The sequence below is a fragment of the Salmo salar genome, chromosome 22 (genome assembly GCF_965601325.2).
Source record: "Salmo salar chromosome 22, fSalSal1, whole genome shotgun sequence".
In the NCBI taxonomy this organism is placed as follows: domain Eukaryota; kingdom Metazoa; phylum Chordata; class Actinopteri; order Salmoniformes; family Salmonidae; genus Salmo; species Salmo salar.
In genome coordinates this window covers 29,430,593-29,454,080 of record NC_138312.1, presented here as the reverse complement: position 1 = coordinate 29,454,080, position 23,488 = coordinate 29,430,593, and the positions used below count along the sequence as shown (strand labels likewise).

Sequence of the window (23,488 nt, the reverse complement as noted above, 5' to 3'; positions counted from 1 at the left end):
ACATAATACAAATCTCACTCGGATTCAGGGCATTGCACCTTACACACTACTAGATCTGTAAGCTTGTGGAAGAATGATGAACTAAGCCTCACAACAGACCACCACACTTTCAAATACTATGAAATACTTTTCAAATGATAGGGCTCAGAGAATTCCCTGTTTGTGTGAGCATTAATTTGTGTGTTTATTTTCCTCGTGTATTTATCTCATTAGCCTTTATGCTAGTAATCAAAGTGCTCTGTATTAGAGATAGTAAGCTGCTAGTCAGTAGGCCTACCTAAGAGTGAAACATATTCTATAGTTGAGCAATGTTATGAACCAGTATTTAGAACAATTACTCTTTTTTGGAGTCCAGTTATATATTTGCAGTAATTACATATGTTCAGTGGTAAGTAATAAGTGCAAGCACAGTAGGTAATTGAATTAATGATTTCTTACTTTTCACCTCAGAGAGGGTTAATTTAATTAATGTCAACAATGCACCCTCAGGCACCCAAGAATGATTCCTATTTGCCTTACCTTCTCCTGGATGTAGAGATCTATGTATACTGAACATCCCTGTTAGTGAGCATTTCTCCTTTGCCAAGATAATCCATCTACTTGACAGGTGAGGCATATCAAGAAGCTGATTAAAAAGCACGATCATTACACAGGTGCACCTTGTGCTGGGGACAATAAAAAGTCACTCTAAAATGTGCAGTTTTGTCACACAACACAATGCCACATATGTCTCAAGTTTTGAAGGAGCGTGCAATCTACATGCTGACTGCAGAAATGTCCACCAGAGCTGTTGCCAGAAAATTGAATGTTAATTTCTCTACCATAAGCCAACTCCAACGTTGTTTTAGAGAATTTGGCAGAACATCCAACCGGCCTCACAACCACAGACCACGTGTAACCACGCCAGCCCAGGACCTCCTCATCCAACTTCTTCACCTGCGGGATCGTCTGAGACCAGCCACCCGGACAGCTGATGAAACTGAGGAGTATTTCTGTCTGTAATAAAACCCCTTTGTTAGGAAAAACTAATTCTGATTGGGTGGACCTGGCTCCCCAGTGGGCGGGCCTGGCCCCCCAGTGGGTGGGCCTATGCCCTTCCATGTCCACCCATGGCTGCGCCCCTGCCCAGTCATGTGAAATCCATAGATTAGGGCCTAATGAATTTATTTCAATTTACTGATTTCCTTATATGAACTGTAACTCAGTAAAATCTTTGAAATTGTTGCATGTTGTGTTTATATTTTTGTTCAATATATGTTGTAGACCTTCGACAGGCTGGTCTGCTCTGCAGTCTGCCAAATATACTGTGCCCAACCTCTAGTTTAGGAGGCCCTGTGGATTTCAATAAAACACTGCGAGCATATGATTTTTGTATGTGTTAATGGGTACAGAAAAATATTATTATTTGTGTCTATCCGTCTATCTATCCATCCATCCATTGTACAAATAAAATATAGATGGCTATGCCTAGGCTTTTTGTACAATTAATGTAGGATACATGTGGCACAGTGGGGGCTCCCAAGTGGCGCAGAGTCATCACTACAGACACCCTGGTTCGAATCCAGGTTGTATCACAACCAGCCATGATTGGGAGTTCATTAGTGCAGCACACAATTGGCCCAGCGTCGTCTGGGTTTGGCTGGTGTAGGCAGTCATTGTAAATAGGAATTCGTTCTTAACTTAATTTGCTCTGTTCTTAACTGACTTGCCTAGTTAAATAAAGGTTAAATAAAATAAAAAGTGACAGTCTTTTCCAGCATCATCAAGGCTTGAGGACACTTGAGAAGTTTATGTTTGGATGACGTCATGCATGCACAGGAGGAAAAAATCGATTTGGTGTGAAGCCCTGCCCCCTATGACATCAACTGTAAAACCTTGGTTAAAAGTCCCCGCCGCCATTTTAACAGGCTCACAGAAAGAAGATTGTCACATCGCCTTGAAACCTTTTACCCCGTTGTATTTGCTTAGTTAGCTAGATCGAAGGCCTTCCCAGCAGTCTTTTTGTGATAGTTACATTTCTACCACATTTTAACTAGTTGTACTTAACATTCGATTGCTAGTTATTTCAGAAAAATAGCATTCGCAATGCCGAGCCACCCGCTGCGCGTGGCGGTTGTGTGCTCGAGCAACCAGAACCGCAGCATGGAAGCGCACAACATCCTCAGGTAACATTACTGGAAGAAAACTAAACAACGACGACATGCCGAGAAGCAAGGACCTTTGATTTTCATCGGCCTGGGTCTTTTACCTGGCTGAGAGTTCACCCTCCTCGACACAACAATGGGCTCACTACGCAGACCGCAGTCTGTTTCCGGCAAACGACGCATTTTATTACAATACACAATGTCTAACTTCCATATTTACACGACAGAGACGTATACGTATTTATTTTTGTATCAAACTCAACTAGTTCCCTGTGGCACACATGGAGATAAAGCTAATTTATTTTTATTCGCCGGTGTTACGACTACCGGAAGTAGGGCATTTTTTTGTTCAGTGCAGTGGCCATCCGCATAGCTCCGTCAGTCACTAACTGGAGGTAGCTAGATCAAACTCTGGTTAGAACTAGGCAACCAACCAGTGAACTACCTGAAATTGTAAAAAGATGGTGAAATATAAAAATAAAAAAAATAGGGAGACCTGCCATGCATCACCTACAACGTACTTTCAGGTTCGGGATTATTCCACGAAAGCGTCATAAAGTAGTTGTCACTCAACAGCCTCTACATTAAAAATTTAGAAACTTTTTAGGTAGGGTTAAGGTCAAATCAAACGCAGCCTCTACATTCAAAATGTAGAAACTTTTTAGGTAGGGTAAAGTTCAAATCAAACGCGATCGAGCGTTGCTTTGCGTAGATGCGAGAGAAATAGACGTGCTATCTAATTTGTAGCGCATGAAGCTTTTGACGGCGTTGTCGTTCGCGACCAGTCCTTTCTCGCTTCTACGCGAAGCAATGCTTGTTCGCGTTTCTTTTGATTTGGCCTTAACACTAAACAAATGTATCTTAGACTAATTTGTCATTTTACTGAGTGAATAAAAAATTAAAGTTGGAAAATCTCCATGCGTGGAGAGAAAGGTAAGGAGAGCCTGCCTATTGGGGAATGACGCCTGTTGTATGGCTCTTGAGATGAGATACTTTATTGATGATGACTGATCCACAAATTTCCCCTTCTGTGGTCTGTATGTTTTTTGTCTTGCATGTGCTGGTCTGAAAGTAACCATTTCCCCCCCCCCCCCCCCCCCCCATCATTTTCTTTGTTTATACAGCAAGCGAGGCTTTGAAGTTCGCTCTTTTGGGACAGGGTCCCATGTGAAGCTACCTGGTCCCGCACCGGACAAGCCCAATGTGTACGACTTCAAAACCACTTATGAACAGATGTACAACGACCTGGTCCGCAAGGACAAGGAGCTGTATCCCCTGCACTCTTGCATTCACACACAGACACAACATAAACACAGCCCTACCTCTTCATGTTTCTTTTTTCCAGTGAGTTATTCTCTTTATCTTCACAGGAAAATATACAGAATTAGAAGTATGAAATTGTTAAGGCTGATTGAACAGGGAAGTATTTCATAGTGCTTATTGTTAGGTGATTTTGTAGTAAAGGATGTCCTTCACTAACCTGATCTCAGATCTGTTTGTGCTCTTGCGAACACCATTGCTGCCCATGTTAATCCAAACATTGGCATGACAGAATGACAAGAAGCTGGCATGATAGCACATACAGACTGCCACTCAGGCTAGTCCATTACATCTATTTTTGAGATTTCTCACATGCTGTCACAATGCTTTTTTTAACAATGGTGGTGTGCTTGGAATATTTAACTTTCAGCAGGTTTCAACATGTAAACATTAGCCATTTACCCTCTATAACCAGGTAGGTTGCTTCTGGGCCCAGAAACTAACACTTCTAGGGAACATATCGCAGTCTTTCCATATCAGGACCTGGATGTAGACTTTAAACAAAAGAGGAGGGCTGGTTTGTATAACACTATATGTATTCGACCCAACTAGTAGTCAGAGTAGTTTTTTAATCTTGCATATTGTTTAGTCAAGGGCATTACTTTTGAATGTGAACATTATTTCCTTCTGTGCTGTGTTAGTATATGCTTTCACATGTAAAGAATTGGAGCCCCTCCCTCCACTACAGGGCTCTCAACAACACTTCAGAAAATAAATTTGCCATTGGAGCCAACCTCTTTGAATAGGTATACATTCATACGACAACTCTGGAACCCAGATGGACCAACCTTAAATGGACTCCTACTCCCTTTACACCTGAGATCTGAGAAAATTAGATATGTTTAAGCACTAAGGTGAAAAGGTGGAGCTATTACCATATTGTAGATGCCTATTAAATCCTCTCAGATCTACTGAAGTACATGGTGGGGTAGGAGCTAGCGATCCATTTGGGATTCAGCGTATTTAAAACATTTTAGTGTTGGAAGACATGCTCAGTTGTGTTTTGGGGTGGGTATGGTTAAAGAGGTATGTTTAAATGTACAAAAAAGTGTATTTTTGTGTAAGGAGATCTGCATGCTAGTAAAAATTGTTAGTGGGAACACCATAGCACTCCTTTCACTGGCCAAGTCCCTATTTGGGAGTATACAAGAGTGGGACCTTATCCTTACAATGCAGGCAAGGATTGGAGATAATTTCTAATATTTTCTTGACTGTTCATCTTGGTCTTTGCTCTAAAAAAAAAATGGCACATTTTTTCAATTTAAATTGAGTAGATAAGGTAGGTGACTTCCTATAATATTGCACTGGTAGTTCAAGTTATTTGAAACCAGTTACAATAAGAGTTATTAGTTACATTTATTAGAAGCTTCCAAAGATCAAATATGTTTTGAGTGAGTTTGGGCCTCTAGGGGGCATTGTCTTGAGTATTCACAGTGACTGACTAACACCTTAAGTTTCATATGTTTGAGGTCTTGTGTGTTGGTCCTTCATCTTGCTGTGTTCCTTGACCCTGAGCACCTCAGATACACACAGAATGGAATCCTGCACATGCTGGACCGCAACAAGCGGATCAAGTCCCGACCAGAACGCTTCCAGAGCTGTAAGGACCAGTTTGACCTGGTCATCACCTGTGAGGAGAGGGTCTACGACCAAGTGCTAGAGGGTGAGAGGGGACCTGGGACAGAAGGGGGGGTTGGGGGCTTCTCATGTGAAGTTGTGAAATATCAATTAGGAATAGTGAATACACATAAAATGAAGTTACAGTTTCGGGCTAGGTCACTCTGGATTCATGTTGATCAACGATCACTATTCTCCCACTCAGACCTGAGCTCTCGGGAGCAGGAGACTTTCACGCCGGTTCATGTCATCAATGTGGACATCCAGGACAACCACGAGGAGGCCACACTGGGGGCTTTCCTCATCTGTGAGCTGTGTCAGTGTGTGAGTGTCTCTGCCTGCCTGGCCACCAGCAACCATTACCACAGGATTACACTGTTACATTGTCATAGCATGAATATCAGGGATATATGGTAGTATGGGTACATAGTGTCATGTTGTTGCTACAGTGGGATTTGTGTTTCTGCAAGATACATAGTGTATCTGACCATAATGATTTGGAACGTAGGTGTGCAAATTATTTTGGTGATAAATACATGCGTAATGTTGTATGAGTAAGTGGTATGTCACTGTAATTCTATTACACTGAGCCCTAAAGTGTATGGATGTCTTGCCTTGACCCATGTAGCAGGTGTTGTATGTCTGACCGTCCCTTCCCTCTCTCAGATCCAGCACACGGATGATATGGAAAACGAGATGGACGAGCTGCTGCAGGAGTTTGAGGACAAGAGCAACAGGCCTTTCCTCCATACTGTCTGCTTCTACTGATGCCCATGCTACCAAATCTGCAGTATCATACGCCCCCTGACCAAACATGCACGTTTATACACAAACTCATGCACACTTCCATATACACTTACTGATTAACTTTCACACACACACCCTCTGCTGTTGGTCAGGGCTGAGGGGACAGGGATGAATGCTCTCTGCGCTCAAGTAGGCAGGCTCATCCCTCCTGCTCTGCCTTTCCTCCTCAGGGCCAAGGTGGGCCCAAGGTCCTCCCCCCATCCTACAGTGAAACCACTGACCCGCCTTCCCACAAAGAGAAATGCCCCTTTTGTCAAACACGTCCTCCTCTACCTCTAAAGGAGGATGTTTTTCTAAGTCTTGCACAGTGATGCTGATTGCTGAGCAACAATTTAATTTAATTCATTTTTTAAGAATGGTGAATAGATATTGTTTTTATGAAGTATGATTTGTCACATTTACTCTTGATGGTGGAGAGTAGTATTGTTGACACGGATGGGATAGAGTGGAGACTGGTTAGGCATGAATGTGTTTCAGTGTGTGAATGTATACCAGTAGTTAATTAGGAATTCATCAAAATAGGGGGATAATAATGAACCAAATAGAGACCACGAGGTTCTCTTTTGCCCTCGTTCCATTATGTTTTGATTCATGTTTAAAAACTCAGAAGATCTGCTACCTTTTCAGGGTGTAATATTTTTTTCTTTTGAAAACTGAAAAGAATGAAAATATTGTAATTATTTGCAAGCTGAGAGTTCAGTCCAGAGTGCCTGAATATTTCTGTATGTACATATGAATCCATTAAATGAATAAACATCTCTAGAAAAACTTGATTAATTGACTTATTTTTAGTGCATTGCACCGATCCTGGATACACCACTGCATGCAGATGGAAGATTTTAATCAACAAATGTATCTTGTAAAGGTTCTATAGCCAAATGACCGCTTTCATAAAGATGGAAAAAAATGTCCTCTTCCATCTGCTGATGCCCATGTCCATGGTGACATGATACTGTATACCATTTCAAATATGTGTTTTATCCCAGGCCTTTTTATGCAGTTACCCATGGCGTTAACAGCATGCCCAATAAAAATGTTCAGTCCTGAGCTTACTCCAATTTCACTGACTAATGATGAGCAATACAGTTGTTATATTCGGTGCACAGAAACAATTGAGTGGCAGGAACACCGTAGCCTGGCTCACCTTGAGTTGCACATGGACTATAATAATGTCCGGGAATATTATCTGACTGATGCAGCAGTTTGTTCATACTGGGAGAGAAGAGGAAAGGATGGGAGGGCTGTAAGGTCACTGATTTATGGGTAATGCAAAAAGAAAATCACCAGAGACAGAACTAGGGTTAAAGTGACATTCCCATATCCTAACCTCCCTCTGTCATCTCTAGTGACATAAATGGATAAATGACCTTGTCCTGGCCTTACAATAGGCTTATAAGACCAGGGTGGTTTGGTTTGTCATGGCAATATAATAAGGCAAAACCTGATTCTGTGACGTTTTAGATTTCAGGTGACTAGTGTAGGCCTACGCTCGTCATGGGGCTGTTCATGGTGCTATATCGTTAGCTGGCACGCTTCGCGGCGCTGTACATGGTGCTGAATTGTTTATGTGTACGACCTTATAAGGAAACACTGGTTCCACGCAGGTTAGAGTCAGGACAGCATAAAAAAAAAGCATTTCAATATGTGACATTCTATTATTAACCATGGCCGGCACGGGGCTGGCATTCCCGGGGCCCCAATCGACTCAGGCCCAGTTCATCTTCCTCTTGTTTGCTTTTCCCTGATAGACGTCGGCAATAAAGTCAATGTGTTGTCACAAACGAAGCCCCGCCCAACAGAATGGTGTAGAATACATATTTGAACTGCTGATTGTCAGAAAGAGAGAGTTATGACCAGTTATGTTAATTCGTTGTTAATTTATGTTGACGCATGCTATCATCATTATCATAAACCAAACCCTTGACATATGTATAGGCGGGCCTACTAAGCTTTTGGTGGCAAATTTGGGGTGGAAATTGATTCAGCCTATAATTTGTTTCTCTGAAGGAGCCTAAAAATGCCTCCGCTATTATCAACTGGAATGCACAGTGGGAGGCTCCGTATTCTCTTTCAGCTGCGCCAAAGTAGCCTATCCTGTCGGACTATGAGAAATGATAGATAGCCTGACAATGAACAAACACCTGCTAGAGGGAGCTAACAAGGAAAACGACCTGATTGGAGAAGAAAACACGAATCGATGATTCCTTGCCTAATGCTAGTGGATGCGTCCAGGTAAATAGGCTACACCAGGAACTGTGCAGTGGCTGGCATCACAACAACGCATGGATCGTGACTTCGTCCTGATATCAACTGTGTTGCCGTGCTCTGGAATAGCCTAACAATCATTTTCTGACATACGCTACAGCTTTCACACCACGCCTCCCCGTTGCACGCACCTCGATTAACCATCTTCGCTGGTGCACAGAGTGCTTTTCAAAAGGGAGCGAAATGAGACTGGTCCTCATCTCCTCATGTCGCGGAGAAAGGAACATCGGATAGACGATGCAATGATGGGTAGTTGGACACTGACGCTGCATCCATGAGAGCCTTCACTTCAGGGTGTTGTTTTTGGCACAGGTATCACAGGATAGTTCTGGAGGGAGAGCAAAAAACTGCTGTAGGGAAGTTTTGATTCAAACGTGCACAACCGCCACGATCTTTATGGTTTTGGGGGATTTATTTGTGATGGTAAGAAGAACACCGTTATCCTCATTCCCCACACACCCTTATGTGTAACAATTGAATCTGTTCAAAGCTGTCAAATGGTTATTTCAAACGACCTATACATCAACGTGGCCTACATGAGGCGAAACAATCAATAAACTGTCAAGGAAAACATTTTTTCTGGAGTAACGACACTTAATTCTTTTTAGAATTTAAATTTTTCTGTGTCATCTACCTGAGAAGTCGGGCAACATATGCTGTTATGGGAATGCGGCTTGTTTTGTCCCAGTTGACTTCAGTGGTTCTTTTCAGGCTGTAGCGTGTCTAACGGACATGAACGCGCTACTGGACCGCTTTCACAACTATATTTTACCACATTTACGAGGGGAGGACCACGTCTGCCATTGCAACTGTGGAAGGTAAAACAAACTTTCCCAAATTATGTGATTTAATGTTATGCAAAACAAGAGCACACGTAAACCGTTTGTTTAAAACCACACTGTAAAACCAAGTGTTTAGGATCTGAGCACATAACTAAACCCTTTTCTGCAACACTTTTTAAACGCATCAAGGCATTTAGAATATCAATGATAGCGCGTCACAGTGTTTAGATTGTAAACACCAGAACATGTTTATTCGTTGTAACACTTTTAAACACATGAACACGTGTATTCAGCACAGGGCGTTTAGGTTTTAAACACTAAACACTGAGGGTGTTATTTTAACACTGTAGGATAAAGTCATATTTGCATTCTTCCCAGCATGCCTTTCAAGTGAATGTGAGAGATACCCACCAATGACTGTATTTGATAGTGACAGATAGTGACAAAGGCATGGTTGTTGCATTCAATAATTTATATTCCTGAAGCCTTCACCTAGTGACTGCCTATGTGAATGTGTTAAAATGAAAAGTAAACCCTTTATGAAGACAAATTATACATTTATGTGACGTGTCACACTGTGGGAATGTCGACCCAGTCATTTCCATCATGTACAGGAGCAAAGTTCAACATAGTTCAACATAGTTCAACAGCTGTTTCATACATCGTTGATGTACAGACTGTAATGAGATGATAAAAGTGATAGGAGATGCTGTAGGCTACATGCAGATAATGCATTATTCCAGATGCTTTGCATCACTAGTTCACCAGTGATCTCTGAGGTGAGTCGACATAAACAGAACTGTCAACATTCTTTGTCTTATAAATAACAACAAAATGTTGATGGACCATCCATTGATAGACCATGTCTGTAATCCCAACATGTTTCAAGCTGACCACCACTGTTCCCATGAGCTCCAATGTAACCTGCCTAAATGACTATCGCCCTGTAGCACTCACATCGGTACTTATGAAGTGCTTTGAAAGGCTGGTCATGTCACACATCAATACCATCATCCCAGGCACCCTAGACCCACTCCAATTTGTATACTGCCCCAACAGATACAAAGATGACACAATCTCAATTGCACTTTACTAAGGACATAACATTGTCCACACCCCCGCACAGTCATGAAGAGGGCACAGCAGCGCCTCTTCCCCCTCAAGAGGCTGAAAATATTTGGCATGGGCCCTCAGATCCTCAAAAAGTTGACCCCAAAGCACTACAGAGGGTGGTGTGGACAGCCCAGTACATCACTGGGGCCGAGCTCCCTGCCATCTGAGACCTTTATATCAGGCGGTGTCAGAGGAAGGTCTGAGAAATTGCCAAAGACTCCAGCCACCCAAGCCATAGACTGTTCACTCTGCTACCGTCTGACAGACGGTACCAGAGCATCGGCTCTCGGACCAACAGGCTCTGAGACAGCTTTTACCCCCAAGCCACAAGACTGCTAAATAGCCAGTCTGCTAAATATCCAGACTGCTAAATAGTTAATGAATGGTACCCAAACTAGTTGCACTGATTCTATCTTGCACTGATCCTACGCACACTCATTAGACTATATACTGTATACAAACCATATACACACTCACTCACACACATTACATTGACACAACACAAACACACATACATACACACTTTTACACCCATCACCTGCTGCTGCTGCTCTGATCTTTAGGTTACTCTTATTATTATCTATCACTTTACCCTGCCTTCATGTACATATCTACCTGAAATACCTTATTATCTATCACTTTACCCTGCCTTCATGTACATATCTACCTCAAATACCTTATTATCTATCACTTTACCTTGTCTTCATGTACATATCTACCTCAAATACCTTATTATTATCTATCACTTTACCCTGCCTTCATGTACATATCTACCTCAAATACCTCTTACCTCTGCACATTGATCTGGTACTGGTACTGCCTGTACATAGCTCCATTCCTGTGTATTTTATTCCTCTTGTGTTACTATTTTATTTGTTATCTTTAAACTCTGCACTGTTGGGAAGTGCTCCTAAGCAAGCATTTCACAGTAAAGTCCAGATCAGTTGTATTCGGCGCCTATGACAAAAAACCTTTTTGTTTTGAGATAAATAGCGTATATTTTCTAAACTAATCCAATCTGTTACTTGGACTTATTGCACCCGTTACTGAGATGGTTGTTCCAGTTTAGATATTTTAGGTAGTCGTGTTTGTTTAGTCCTTCACCATAGCAGTCATTCTGAGTGCAGGTTGTGGGTAATAAAAGAGTACAATTCTTGGGTATCCTCCATCTGGCTGGATTCCGATAGGAATTACTAATCACTTCACAAACCAGCATATTGTGACTTGCAGGTCTGATGTGGCCCATGAGCCAGGATTTTCAAACCACAATGTCAATAACTAGGTCATTACTAAAGGTCTTGTGGGATTAATTAATAATGTTAACGATTAGCCCCTTTTTTTTAACATTTTTGCGTAAAATGACATACCCAAATCTAACTGCCTGTAGCTCAGGCCCTGAAGCAAGAATATGCATATTCTTGGTACAATTTCAAAGGAAACACTTTGATGTTTATGGAAACGTGAAAGGAATGTAGTAGAATATAACCCAATAGAGCTGGTAAAAGATAATACTAAGAAAAAAACAATCATTCTTTTGTATTTGTTTTGTACCATCATGTTTGAAATGCAAGAGAAAGGCCATAATGTATTATTCTAGCCCAGGTGCAATTTAGATTTTGGCCACTAGATGGCATCAGTGTATGTGCAAAGTTTTAGACTGATCCAATGAACCATTGCATTTCTGTTCAAAATTTTGTAACAAGACTGCCCAAATGTGCCTAATTTGTTTATTAAAACACATCACTTGTCAAGTTTTCCATCAACTCCTAAGGTTTCCATTTACTCACTCAGATAGAAAAAGATGTGGGAGTGGCCTCATTATTATATTTCCCAGCATGCTTTGTTGCATGTTGATTTTAAGAATAGTTTGTTTTAATATCTCTGCTTACTCATGCACATTGATTGATTAATTGATATTATACTATATTGATTGACTTGTTTGTGCTCTCCACATCCTCCTTTTTTTGTTGGCACATACAGTACCTTTCTCCCTTGCAACTCTCTGTCCCCTGGGGACAGACGCTGTTTTAATGTCTAGTTTTTGGTTGTTGTCAACTAACGAGAATTCAACATGAAATCCCCCCCAAAAATTCACGTCATTGGATTTAGGTTAAAAGTTGGGTGAAAAAAAGACAAAATTCCCTTACGTTGATAACTTTTTGAAAATCCAATCAGTTTTCCACGTTGATTCAACGTCATCACATTGTAGTTGTGGTTGAAATTATGTGGAAACCACATTGATCCAACAAGGTTTTGTCCAGTGGGTGCCCACGTCAACACTGTTCTTGCTGCTATGGTTTCTCTCTACTGGGAGTGATTCCTGCAGCTGGTCCACATGCACCCCCCCACGCCCCACCTCCCATGGGGCAGCGAGGCCAGCTGTTAGTGATGCGTTTCCTGTGCTGCCCTCCAGCTGCAGCTGTTCACCGCTCAATGATGGGGCTGACAGCAGCACGCCCACCCAACCTCATCCATCCATCCAACCATCCCACTCACCCACACACAGCGCTACAGCGAAGTATATAGAACCACACATAGCCTAACCATATACAGTCTTTGTATGGTAGATTTAATTACTCCCTTATGTCAATGCATCTTCCTCAATGCAATTTTTACTCCCCCCCCCGTCCTCCTGTCCCTCCTCTCTTCTCTCGCTCCACTCCCTCCCATTTTCCTCCCTCCCCACTCCACGTGTCCTGCTCCCTTCTCTCTTCTCCTTGTCTCCTCACCTCACCCCTTCCCCTCTCCCTCTGTCACCTCCCTCTGGGCTTCAGGCACCATGTACACTATGTGATCCCGTATGATGGGGACCAGTCTCTGGTGGACTCTGCAGAGAACTACTTTGTGAGTGACAGTGTGACCAAGCAGGAGCTGGACCTGATGCTGGGGTTGCTGCTGGGCTTCCTCCTCAGCTGGTTGCTGCTGTGCCTGGACGGGGCACTGCACGCTGCCCTCAGAAGTTGGAGGGCCAAACAGCCCCATGGTGAGTCAGCAGGGGGCCACAACCCCACAGGCAGGCTCTGAGAGGCAGAGAGACAATGTATGGGGAGCTGGTCTCAAAAGCCTGACACAGCTCTGAGTTTTAAATATAGCAGCAGTAGAAAGTTAGTAAGGAATACAGATTTTTTGTTCATGGGGTGGGGGTAAAAATAGGATGTTCTTTGGGTGTGTGTGGGAATGTACAGGAGAACAAATGTCTAAAGGTGCAGAGGTGTGATGTCTCAACTTTGAATTATCCTTGTTTGATGAAAACTGCAGTATCGTGAGCAGCCTCCGTTCCGGAGACTACAGTACAGTGTGTAAACCTGTCTACGGTTCAATGACTTTTATAAGTGTGACTCAGCCATCGACCCACTTTATCACAATATTCCCCAGCTTGCTGCTGTTTCTCTATTGATTTCCTAAAATTCATTTTGGATCAGTGTTTTTCAGGCTTATATATGACAGTGGGAGTCCCCCCCCCCTCCTCATATTTCTACATTAAACTGTTGGCACTGATAAAGTCATCAAACATCCTTCCCCTTTAGTCTAGTCACAGTTTTTCCTGTGTGTAGAGTTCTCTTCATATTTCTTTATCCAGTTGTGGGATTAGTATAATTCCCAGCCAGAGCTGCTTGCCGTGTATGAAGTGATGGGGTTGGTTGGTGTAGAAATTAGTCATGTATAGCTTCATGTCTTTTCAAATTGATCTTTCCTCTAATGCACACACACACACGCGTTCATTTGAGTGTCTGTGGTTTTAAAACTGTGAGTTCAGAGTAGACTTACTGCAATGTTTCAGTGTCTTGTGATTTCTCTTTCTTCTCCCTCTCCCTCGCTTAAAATTCAGTATTTAAAATTCAGTATTTATCTCTCCCTCCCATCTCACCAAATTCATGTTGTTTATTTCTGTCTATCCTGTGAAAAGTTTGTGGGCTTTAGTAGTTTGGTGGAGTGGTCTCGTCCTCTCTCAATCTCCCCCTCCCACCAGTAACCGAAAGGTGGCTAACTTGAATCCCAGAGCCAGCAAGTGAAAAAATGCATGCACACTCGCACACAAACTAAATGGAGGACACATCCTTAATCTTTCAATCAATGTCGTACATCTTCCCCAACCCCCATCTTTTTTTCCTTTACTGTGTCCAGATGCGTTCTCCTGGTCATGGGTTCCTCGCTTCTGTAACCTGGGGAGAAGGGTGCACATGAGAAAGCTAGAGGACTCAAGTGGGAACATGGTGCACATTAAGCAGAAGCTGTACCACAACGGACACCCCAGCCCACACCACCTCTGAGAGCCATGGACAACGGACACCCCAGCCCACGCCACCTCTGAGAGCCATGGACAACGGACACCTCAGCCCACGCCACCTCTGAGAGCCATGGACAACGGACATCCCAGCCCACGCCACCTTTGAGAGCCATGGACAACGGACACCCCAGCCCACGCCACCTCTGAGAGCCATGGACAACAGACACCCCAGCCCACGCCACCTCTGAGAGCCATGGACAACGGATACCCCAGCCCACGCCACCTCTGAGAGCCATGGACAAGGGACACCCCAGCCCACGCCACCTCTGAGAGCCATGGACAAGGGACACCCCAGCCCACGCCACCTCTGAGAGCCATGGACAAGGGACACCCCAGCCCACAACACCTCTGAGCCATGGACAACGGACACCCCAGCCCACGCCAACTCTGAGAGCATTGGACCTGCTGACAACTGACCAACCAGACTCTAGACACAAGGGCAGCTAAACAAAGACTATCCAAGATAAATCCTTCAAACCATACTGTTTCTTATTGCCACTGGATAAAGCACTTTAACTGGCCCAATGGCCTTCACACACAGTGCAAAACTCCTCACCGTCCATATTTGTCTTGACTGGAAATGATTTAATGTAAAAGGATGTAGGTAATTGAGGGTCCAGTTAGTAGTGGGGTAAGCAATTTGATAAAAGCGTGTCAGTTTTTCAAAATAGTGTATATATATATATTTGGTTTTAGAATGTCAATTTTGCTAGAAGTGGGGATAGGGTGTATATTTTGCTTGGGGTTTGTCAGTTTGTAGAACAGTTTGTTTATTTTGCCTGAATATGCCCGTTTTGAAATAAAAATATTTATTTTGCTTGAGTGTGGTCAAATTTTGAGAGGGATTTGTGTATTGGTAGTACTCTGTCTAATTTAAAAACTTGGCATGTGAAAGCTGTACTGAAAGGGGCCTAGGGAATGTATTCATCGTGGGTGGGTGTCATTTCTTTCTTGGTTATTGATGTCAATAATTACACATTATTTGGGGTGGGGAAGAGAACATAAATGCTGCCTGCTCATCTAACTGCGTGGTGTGTACAGTATATGCAGTGTGCCAACATTAAAGAACCATTAGGAATGTCACTGTTGTGTATGTGTGTGTTGTTAAGGGGTTAAAGGTTTTATTTGATAGTTGGTCCAGAGGGTCATCAGCATGGAAACCTGAAGATGAAATTCCAAGGAGGAGGGTTACACTCAGGAACTCTTTATAGTTGACGAAATACTTTACACTGAACAGCCAGCTGTAGAGTGCCTCCATAATAGTAGCTTTGAAAGAGACTGCCTGTGGCGTATTAACTTATATCAAAGGTGCAACATGCTCGTCATGGCATTGAAGAGTGATACTATATGAGGACTGTGACCCATTGGGATCCTGAGTGTTCCTCCCTTATGAATTAGTCTTTAGGGAGCGGGATGAAGCCCCCTTTCACTTCACTTCCCATCCTCCCTAGACCACCCCCCCGTCTCTCTGTGCAGACGTCGGTGTTGTAAAAATGAAAACGTTTGTTTGATTAAAACGGACTACTGGAGGTTAACAGTGACAGAGTCCTGGTGTGTCATTACACAGGTTCAAGATACAGTTCATCACCATATCAGCATCTGTTGGTCACATGGTTTTTACAACTACTTTTAAGTCTATGAAACCATCCCATTACAATCATAACATAGGTGCAGCCATGGTAAGAAACCTGGATCATTTTCATCCACACCATTTGAATAATAGAGTATCATCTCTTACAGTCCACATCAACATAAATATTAAATATCCCCCCTCCCCCATCTCTTTCAGTCAGACAGACGTATACAGACAGTCAGGAGGAACAGGAGGCGTCCTCCTGTAAACCCATTAATCCCAAAAAGCAGCCCCCTTCCTTCCTTCCCCCCCTAATGTTAAACTGGAGTCCCATCCTTTGGAGGAGTTTCTGTCCCACCCTCACTGCTAGGGGCTGCATCAGTTTGGGCTACACCCTCTACCCCTCCCCCCGGGGTGTTACCACTGCTTCTGCTTTTACACCCTCCCCTTTGGCCGGGAAAGTCCCCTCCTCCGCAGGCAGGGTGGTACTGTCTGAGGAAGGTGGGGCTGATTCTGCAGTTTCAGCTCCTCCCGATTGACACGGGTCTCCGGTCTGCTGTCCATCTCCAGGACCGGGTTTGGTACTCATGAGGCTGTGGTGTCTCCCCTAGAAGTAGAGCCTATATTTCTGCTGTCTACTGGTCCAGTGCTGGGAGAGGCTGTGCTCTTGGCCCCAGCCTCCCCGTGCAGCCTCCCCGTGCAGCCTCCCCGTGCAGCCTCCCCGTGCAGCCAGTCCATCCTCTGGAGGTGCTGCCGCACGGCATCGTCCACCCGAGCATCAATCATGGCCTCCCTTAGGACGCCGTCCTCTCAGGAGTATGCTGCCGCCTACAGGAGGACATAGAATACATGGATTATTACATTACATTTAATCTAAATAAAGATTTTATCATTACAGTTCTTGTCCACAGAATGAGTCTCACAGGAGAGATGAACATGACACAGCAGAAGGGAAGGAACAGTGACATACATAGTGATCCACTTCTCAGCTCTGCTTCTATTAATAGTTGAAGAATAAATGGGTCTGGACTTCCTTGGTAACCAAATCACCTTGGGTCAGAATTGCCTGCTGTGGCCATCTCTAACCTTCCATCTATGACCTGCTACACAGGCTCTCCTTCCAACAAATCATTTATGTCAAATTGGCGTAATTGGATAATTCTGGTTGTTATCGTTTCAAAAAGCTCAGCAGAAAGCATTGACCTATGAACAACAGGGGAAACGCATCACATACCTGCCAGGCCACGCCCAGTTTAGAGATCCCTCTGCCCGCTTAGCGATGTCCGAGCACTTCTGACCACAGTTAAACTGAGCCAGCTTCATTCTCCTGCAGGGACAAACACAGACAGGGAAGGTAGAGACAGAGAGGGGGGGGATTACAGACAGGGAAGGTAGAGACAGAGAGGGGGGGGATTACAGACAGGGAAGGTAGAGACAGAGAGGGGGGGATTACAGACAGGGAAGGTAGAGACAGAGAGGGGAGGATTACAGACAGGGAAGGTAGAGACAGAGAGGGGGGGATTACAGACAGGGAAGGTAGAGACAGAGAGGGGGGGATTACAGACAGGGAAGGTAGAGACAGAGAGGGGGGGATTACAGACAGGGAAGGTAGAGACAGAGGGGGGGGATTACAGACAGGGAAGGTAGAGACAGAGAGGAGGGGATTACAGACAGGGAAGGTAGAGACAGAGAGAGGGGAATTACAGACAGAGAGAGGGGAATTACAGACAGAGAGAGGGGAATTACAGACAGGGAAGGTAGAGACAGAGAGGGGGATTACAGACAGGGAAGGTAGAGACAGAGAGGGGGATTATAGACAGATACGGGTCTGAATGACATCCTGTCTGGCAGAATGGAAACAGGTCTGCGTTATGAGGTCTTGTCTGATTCTTATCTGGGGAGCCACTCCTTAAGTGGCCAAGCTCCCTCCACCAGCTGGCTCGGTTATCTGAGTGTTGTTGAGCCTGGTCCAGCTTCCTGTGCCCTGTGTGTAAATCACCCCCTGCCCCTCAGGCTCCAGGCCCTCAAAGCCCCACTGTAATTAGTGACTCAGCATGGCTACGGCTGACTGGGATCCTGCTGCTGCTTACTGCTGGGACACCTGCTCTTAAAGACCTGCTCCTGACACACTCCACAGCCAGAGCTTATGTTGATGGAACAATACAGAGAGGGGCCTCCCTCCACCATGTGTGTGGGTAGGTGTGTGTGTGTGCCACGGAATGCGGATGACTCCAAGTATGTCTGGGAGTAGCTAATTACTTGGCATTAGAACTTGTTCCATTATACATCCCAGTGTGTGTGTGCTTGTGAGAATGCCCTATTTAAACCTGTGCTGCTGTGCTGTGTGGGCGTAACGCTGTATGACTCACTGTCTCCCCTCTGTGGCAGGCTCAAGCACGTATCTGTCAAAGTACAGGCGCACCAGCCTCTCATCAGGACCCGGCAGAGCAAAGTTGACTATCTCATCAACGGCCCAGTCAAACTGCTCCGGCTGGTTACTAGCCAGCACCATCATGAACCTGGAGGAAGACAACACACCAGTGGGCTATTAGGGTTAGAATGCTGTGGTATTTGAGGAAGTTTGTACATCAGAATTCAGTGTGTTGGGTATAGATATGGTGAATTTAGAGTTAATGAGGACTGACTTGTTGCTCTGCAGGAATGCATTCAAAGTTGCTCTGAGCTCTTCACTGATCTTCTCCTGCAAACAAAAAGACACAAACCTTGAATTTTATTTTCCAATATTTCGACAAGATCATCGTTTTGGTTTCGCTATCATTTCAATACAGGGAGGTACAAATACCTGGGTTCAAATAGTATTTGAAATATCTCAAATACATTCGAAGTAAGTACTCAGATATCTTATAGTTGAAAAGGCAAGTAGTTGAATATTTAACTTTATTTGAAAATACTCAAATACACTCCCATGCATTTAATCCAGATATTTGAAAATAGTATTTAAGATAAGTATTTGAAAATACTCTCAAATACAATTTGGTACAGTACTCATTTTATTTTTTACAAATAACCATTCAAATACTCTAATAAAAATTATTGTTTTGGCCTGTGTATTTTAAAATACTCAAACACACAGAAAAAGGTATTTTAAATACCAAATACGTACGTATTTGATCCCAGGTTGTACACAACACACTTACAGTAGATCTCTTGCGAAGAAATGCATCGGCTTCATCAACAAACAGCAATAGGCTGTCAGACAGGACACAGGATGGCATTAGCCATAAACAGACAGGCACTTGGAATGATATACAGAGAACGAATTAAGACCAGTGCAGCTGGCAAGTTAAAATGTATATTCTTACGTTACATGGTTATATCATGGTTACATTTACATTAAGTTCTATCAATAGTATGATAGTACTGCAAGTGAGGGTAGCATACCCACGGCGACTGGTGTTGGCCCAGTCAATGACTTAGTGCATGGCGGTGACGCCCTCACGGCCCATGGGCACCACATCTCCACCCGTCATGATGGCATAGTCCATCCCAGAGTGCACGGCTAGCTTCTACTCAAACCACAGAGAGACAGTTACCAACATAACACCTCTTGTCAAAGTGATTCTGTAAGGGGCCTACTTTAGCGAAGAGGGTCTTGCCGGTACCTGGGGGGCCGTACATGAGGATGTTCCTGTAGAGCCCCTTGTTCTGCCGTGTGTTCCTAGTTGCTATGGCGATGTCATGTACACGCTCTTCTAGTTAGGCTGTGGGGAGTGGAGGGAATAATTCATATCAGGGAGATCAACATTTTGTCTCAAAGCAGGGCTGCAAAAACATATATTCACTCTACACAAGATGTGTACACAGCATTCTCTATGAATGTCTCTTTAATACATGTACTGGGTATAATATCTCCCAGGTATAGTTGTGTTGAGACTGTATAAGGTATGACTCTCTGGTGCTCAGGTGTGTGCTGAGTGTTGGTACTCACACTGAGCACTACTCCCTCCAGGGCATCCTGAGGTTTGCTTGTCAGGCGCTTTGAAATCTATAAGAGGAAAAATAAGAAAATGCACCTCACCATCACTTCATAGTACTTCGACATAAGTGTTTAGCAAACTTAATTTACTTGCAACAAAAAAGAAAGAAAAAGCATCAGACGCAGGACTTATACAAGGCACAGCAGGGCCGCTGTACCTTGATGGGGTGCTTGATCGCCTCCGCCACAGTGATGCGAGACGTCTCTCTGACCAATGAGGGCTTCCCAAGCCGGGCCTCAATGTAGCGCCCTGCCACAGCTGCGGCGTTCCGGGCAGAATATACACCCACAGCCAGCAGGGTCAGTCCTGCCACCTAGTGGTGTGAGGGAACAAATACACTACATTTAGAGACGCTCCAACAACAGCTGAGATCAGATATAAATAAACCTTTAAGATATCATGTACTTATTTAGGAGTCATTGGCAGTTTGCATATTAATTAACAGAAACGAGGAAGTAGAGTGGAAGGCAGGTCTCACCGTAGCTGTGACTTTATCCCAGTCTGACACAAAGGCCTGGAATCCTTCCACAAACACAGCACCTGCAGTCCTGAAATTACAGAAATATACAGAGAAAGTCAGGTATCCAATATGGTATCTTTCTGTATGGTCTGTAATGTAATACACTAAGTCTGTCTCACCATATAGTCTCTAGTACAGTGTGTCTGTGCTCTGCTGCCTTCAAGCGGATCTGCTCGCGGATGATGTCTGCGTTTTCCCGTTCAACACGTGCACGTGCTTTAGACTCTGCCTCTACACGTAGCAGCTCATTCTTGTGCCTCAGCTGCATCTCGTGCTCGATTGTTGCTATGTGGAGCGGGTAAATCAGTGGATATAACATCATTTTACCATAGCATTGTTGAATACTCACTTCTTATTGGCTTGAAGGGCATTCTAGAGCATGCATTATTTCTCTATAGAACACATACCCACCCCCTCGTTGATCATCCCATACAGATTTTGTGATTGCCAGACCCCATATGGCTATAATGGCCAGTGAAAATAGAAGCAGAACCATATTCCTGGAGGCTGTGTGACTGTATTATACGAGGTCAGTACCTTTCCTCATAGCCTCCTGTTTAAGCACAGAGTCCTCCTGTTTGCGAAGGTTGTCCTCATCCAGGGCTTGCTGAGGACACAGAGGAGGCGACACTCAGTCAGGTGGACACAGCATTTTCACTCTACTTCTTTCTAGCCTAAACAGGACTGAGTAGACATTGCAGCTAATGGCAGTTGGTCTTACCTGTTGTTTGAGTTGATCCTCATACCTATGTCTGGCAAGTCCGTCTTGGAACTGTGCTCTCTGTAAAGGGATAAGAGGAGACGGTAACCATAGTAACGCGTTAGTCGCCCTCTGGTGGACAGATATGTAACCCCTATATGTAAGCTCCTCTCCATCTCTCATTGTAGCCCGTTTCAGAATTAAAGCCAATTGTGCAAACAATTTCAAGCTCTAAACGTACCGACACAATTGTACTCTCTACAAACTCAAAGACATCTAACAACTACAGGGCAAATGCTTGCTTCTACAGTTTACCCATATCTCTGCATTATGATCCATGCTATGAGCCCATCATTGACCCCATACTCTGCAGTACAATGAATACTACTGCACAATCACCGCTTCTGCGGTATCACTAAACCCTCTCAGTACCAGCTCTCTCACCGATTGATGCTGCTTGGTCTCCTCACCGACAGTTTTCCTTCTCTCCTCCCCTTGAATACGCAGCTGGTCCCCCTTCAGCTGCTCCACTGCTGCCTCATACTCCTGCCACCATCACACACAGAGGGAACACAAATAGCATGATCAGATATTGGATTAATAGTATAATGTATTTGGTGTCCTACACATTACTCTGCATGTGCCTTGTTTAAGTGCAACAGTACCTTGATTTTGGTCTGATGTTCCATCTGAACAGACTGCTCCTGCATGCGAGCCAGATCCAGGGCCTCTTTGGCATGACCTGAAATAACGTCAAGGGAAAGGGACATTCATCTTCAAGAGACATACATTTAATTTAATGACAGTAGACTATATACAAACTAATTAGAAGTTCCAGAAAAATTAACTCAATGTTCTGGAAAATAATGTAATACAAGGTTTTAAACCTGGCTGAATTAAGTTATACTAAATGTAATGTAACTAGAGCTATCTGGCAAACTGAACTGTATGAAGGAATACCCTTTGCACCTTTCACCTTGAACCTCAAGCTCGCATCCGCTACAAGACCATGGTGCTTGCCTACAGAGCTGTGAGGGGAACGGCACCTCCGTACCTTCAGGCTCTGATCAGGCCCTACACCCAAACAAGGGCACTGCGTTCATCCACCTCTGGCCTGTTGGCCCCCCTACCTCTGCTGGCCCCCCTACCTTCCCGCTCAGCCCAGTCAAAACTGTTCGCTGCTCTGGCACCCCAATGGTGGAACAAGCCCCCTTAACGACGCCAGTACAGCGGAGTCAATCACCACCTTCCGGAGACACCTGAAACCCCACCTCTTTAAGGAATACCTGGGATAGGATAAAGTAATCCTTCTAACCCCCCCCCCACAAAAAAAAAGATATAGATGTACTATTGTAAAGTGGTTGTTCCACTGGATATCATAAGGTGAATGCACCAATTTGTAAGTCGCTTTGGATAAGTGCGTCTGCTAAATGACGTAAATGTAATGCACTCTCGATCAACTTCCAACATGAATGAAAATGTGCAGCACAACGTTCAATGTGATACATGTCATTCTCGTTTACTAGTGTTGTCCTACTGATAGCTGTCATGAAGACTAATTAACTAGATAGATACCCGTGGAAACTAGCTAGGAGATTACGCTGTCAAGACACCGGCCGGTGTTGCATCAGCATCACTGCTGAGGCTGTAAAGCGTGCTGCGGGTGCATCGCTCTTTCTTTAATGATTACCAATATGTTTCTAGCTAGCTACTAGTTATACAGTCCTATATAATCTAGTTATCATGCAAGACACTTACGAGACTTGTCGAGCTCCTTTACCGCCTGGGCCGCTCTCTCCATTTGTCCTTGGGTTTATCGCCACCACCACCGGAGCTGCCAACCCGTGGAGGGGGTGGCGGTGGAACTGGGGATTCCGAGGACGCCTCAGGCTGCCCCTTATTCAGGCCGAACAGCCTGGACATGTTACGGTAAACAGAAAATAAACTGCTGGCCCAGGCAAGTGGAGGTGATCAGGCTTGGCAGTCTGTCACTACACTTGCTGCCGTCTTTGAACGATCACAATAAATATATATTTTTTTCTCCTGAAGGACACTCGTGCTGATTGGTTTAGGAAAAGACTATTCCTCTCATTGGTTGTCCTTTGTCGAGATCAAACGTATAGCCCATCCGTAAGAGGCTATGGTAGCCGCAGTGGTCCAAAACGTAAGTCTTATAATGACCCTGAATAACCACACTGGAAGGCCATTTGAGACAATGAATGTGATAGTTGCATCATTTGCGGAGTTTTTTTGTACTTCTGTCAACAGAACGCATTTTAAATTCATTGCATTTTTCATAAGCTTACATTGAGAGCTGTTTAGATTTAAGTAATACATTGCAGTAGCATTTCAGGGAAACCT

At 44.0% G+C, this 23,488-nt stretch overlaps 2 protein-coding genes and 1 pseudogene across 3 annotated transcripts; 2 read left to right on the top strand and 1 right to left on the bottom strand.

Moving 5' to 3' along the window:
• The first annotated feature begins 1,898 nt into the window (after positions 1 to 1,898).
• LOC100217353 (SSU72 RNA polymerase II CTD phosphatase homolog (S. cerevisiae)) lies at positions 1,899 to 6,651 on the top strand. The gene is given in 5 exon segments (NM_001142720.1): positions 1,899 to 2,165; positions 3,269 to 3,412; positions 4,988 to 5,127; positions 5,287 to 5,405; positions 5,748 to 6,651. Coding segments are annotated over 5 exon segments (585 nt in total). The 5' UTR covers positions 1,899 to 2,085; the 3' UTR covers positions 5,850 to 6,651.
• A 1,179-nt stretch (positions 6,652 to 7,830) lies between these two features.
• On the top strand, positions 7,831 to 15,419 carry LOC106583099 (transmembrane protein 240). Its single transcript, XM_045705732.2, has 3 exons — positions 7,831 to 8,971; positions 12,823 to 13,031; positions 14,174 to 15,419. The coding sequence occupies exons 1-3, from the start codon at positions 8,886 to 8,888 to the stop codon at positions 14,317 to 14,319; spliced, it is 441 nt and encodes a 146-aa protein (XP_045561688.1). The 5' UTR covers positions 7,831 to 8,885; the 3' UTR covers positions 14,320 to 15,419.
• Positions 15,420 to 15,524: 105 nt separating this feature from the next.
• LOC106583100 (ATPase family AAA domain-containing protein 3-A-like) lies at positions 15,525 to 23,192 on the bottom strand (annotated as a pseudogene). Its single transcript, XR_014382157.1, has 16 exons — positions 22,886 to 23,192; positions 21,793 to 21,869; positions 21,572 to 21,673; positions 21,149 to 21,208; positions 20,965 to 21,034; positions 20,547 to 20,712; positions 20,386 to 20,455; positions 20,065 to 20,220; positions 19,855 to 19,915; positions 19,507 to 19,631; positions 19,312 to 19,436; positions 19,068 to 19,119; positions 18,555 to 18,610; positions 18,279 to 18,428; positions 17,144 to 17,236; positions 15,525 to 16,737 (listed from the first exon to the last, which is right to left on the bottom strand). The product of XR_014382157.1 is annotated as an ATPase family AAA domain-containing protein 3-A-like (transcript).
• Positions 23,193 to 23,488: the final 296 nt, after the last annotated feature.

Coding starts and splice junctions, on each gene's coding strand:
- LOC106583099 (XM_045705732.2), top strand. CDS start 8,886: ATGAACGCGCTACTGGACCGCTTTCACAACTATATTTTACCACATTTA. Junction 8,972..12,822: donor TGCCATTGCAACTGTGGAAG/GTAAAACAAACT, acceptor TCTGGGCTTCAG/GCACCATGTACACTATGTGA. Junction 13,032..14,173: donor GAGGGCCAAACAGCCCCATG/GTGAGTCAGCAG, acceptor TACTGTGTCCAG/ATGCGTTCTCCTGGTCATGG.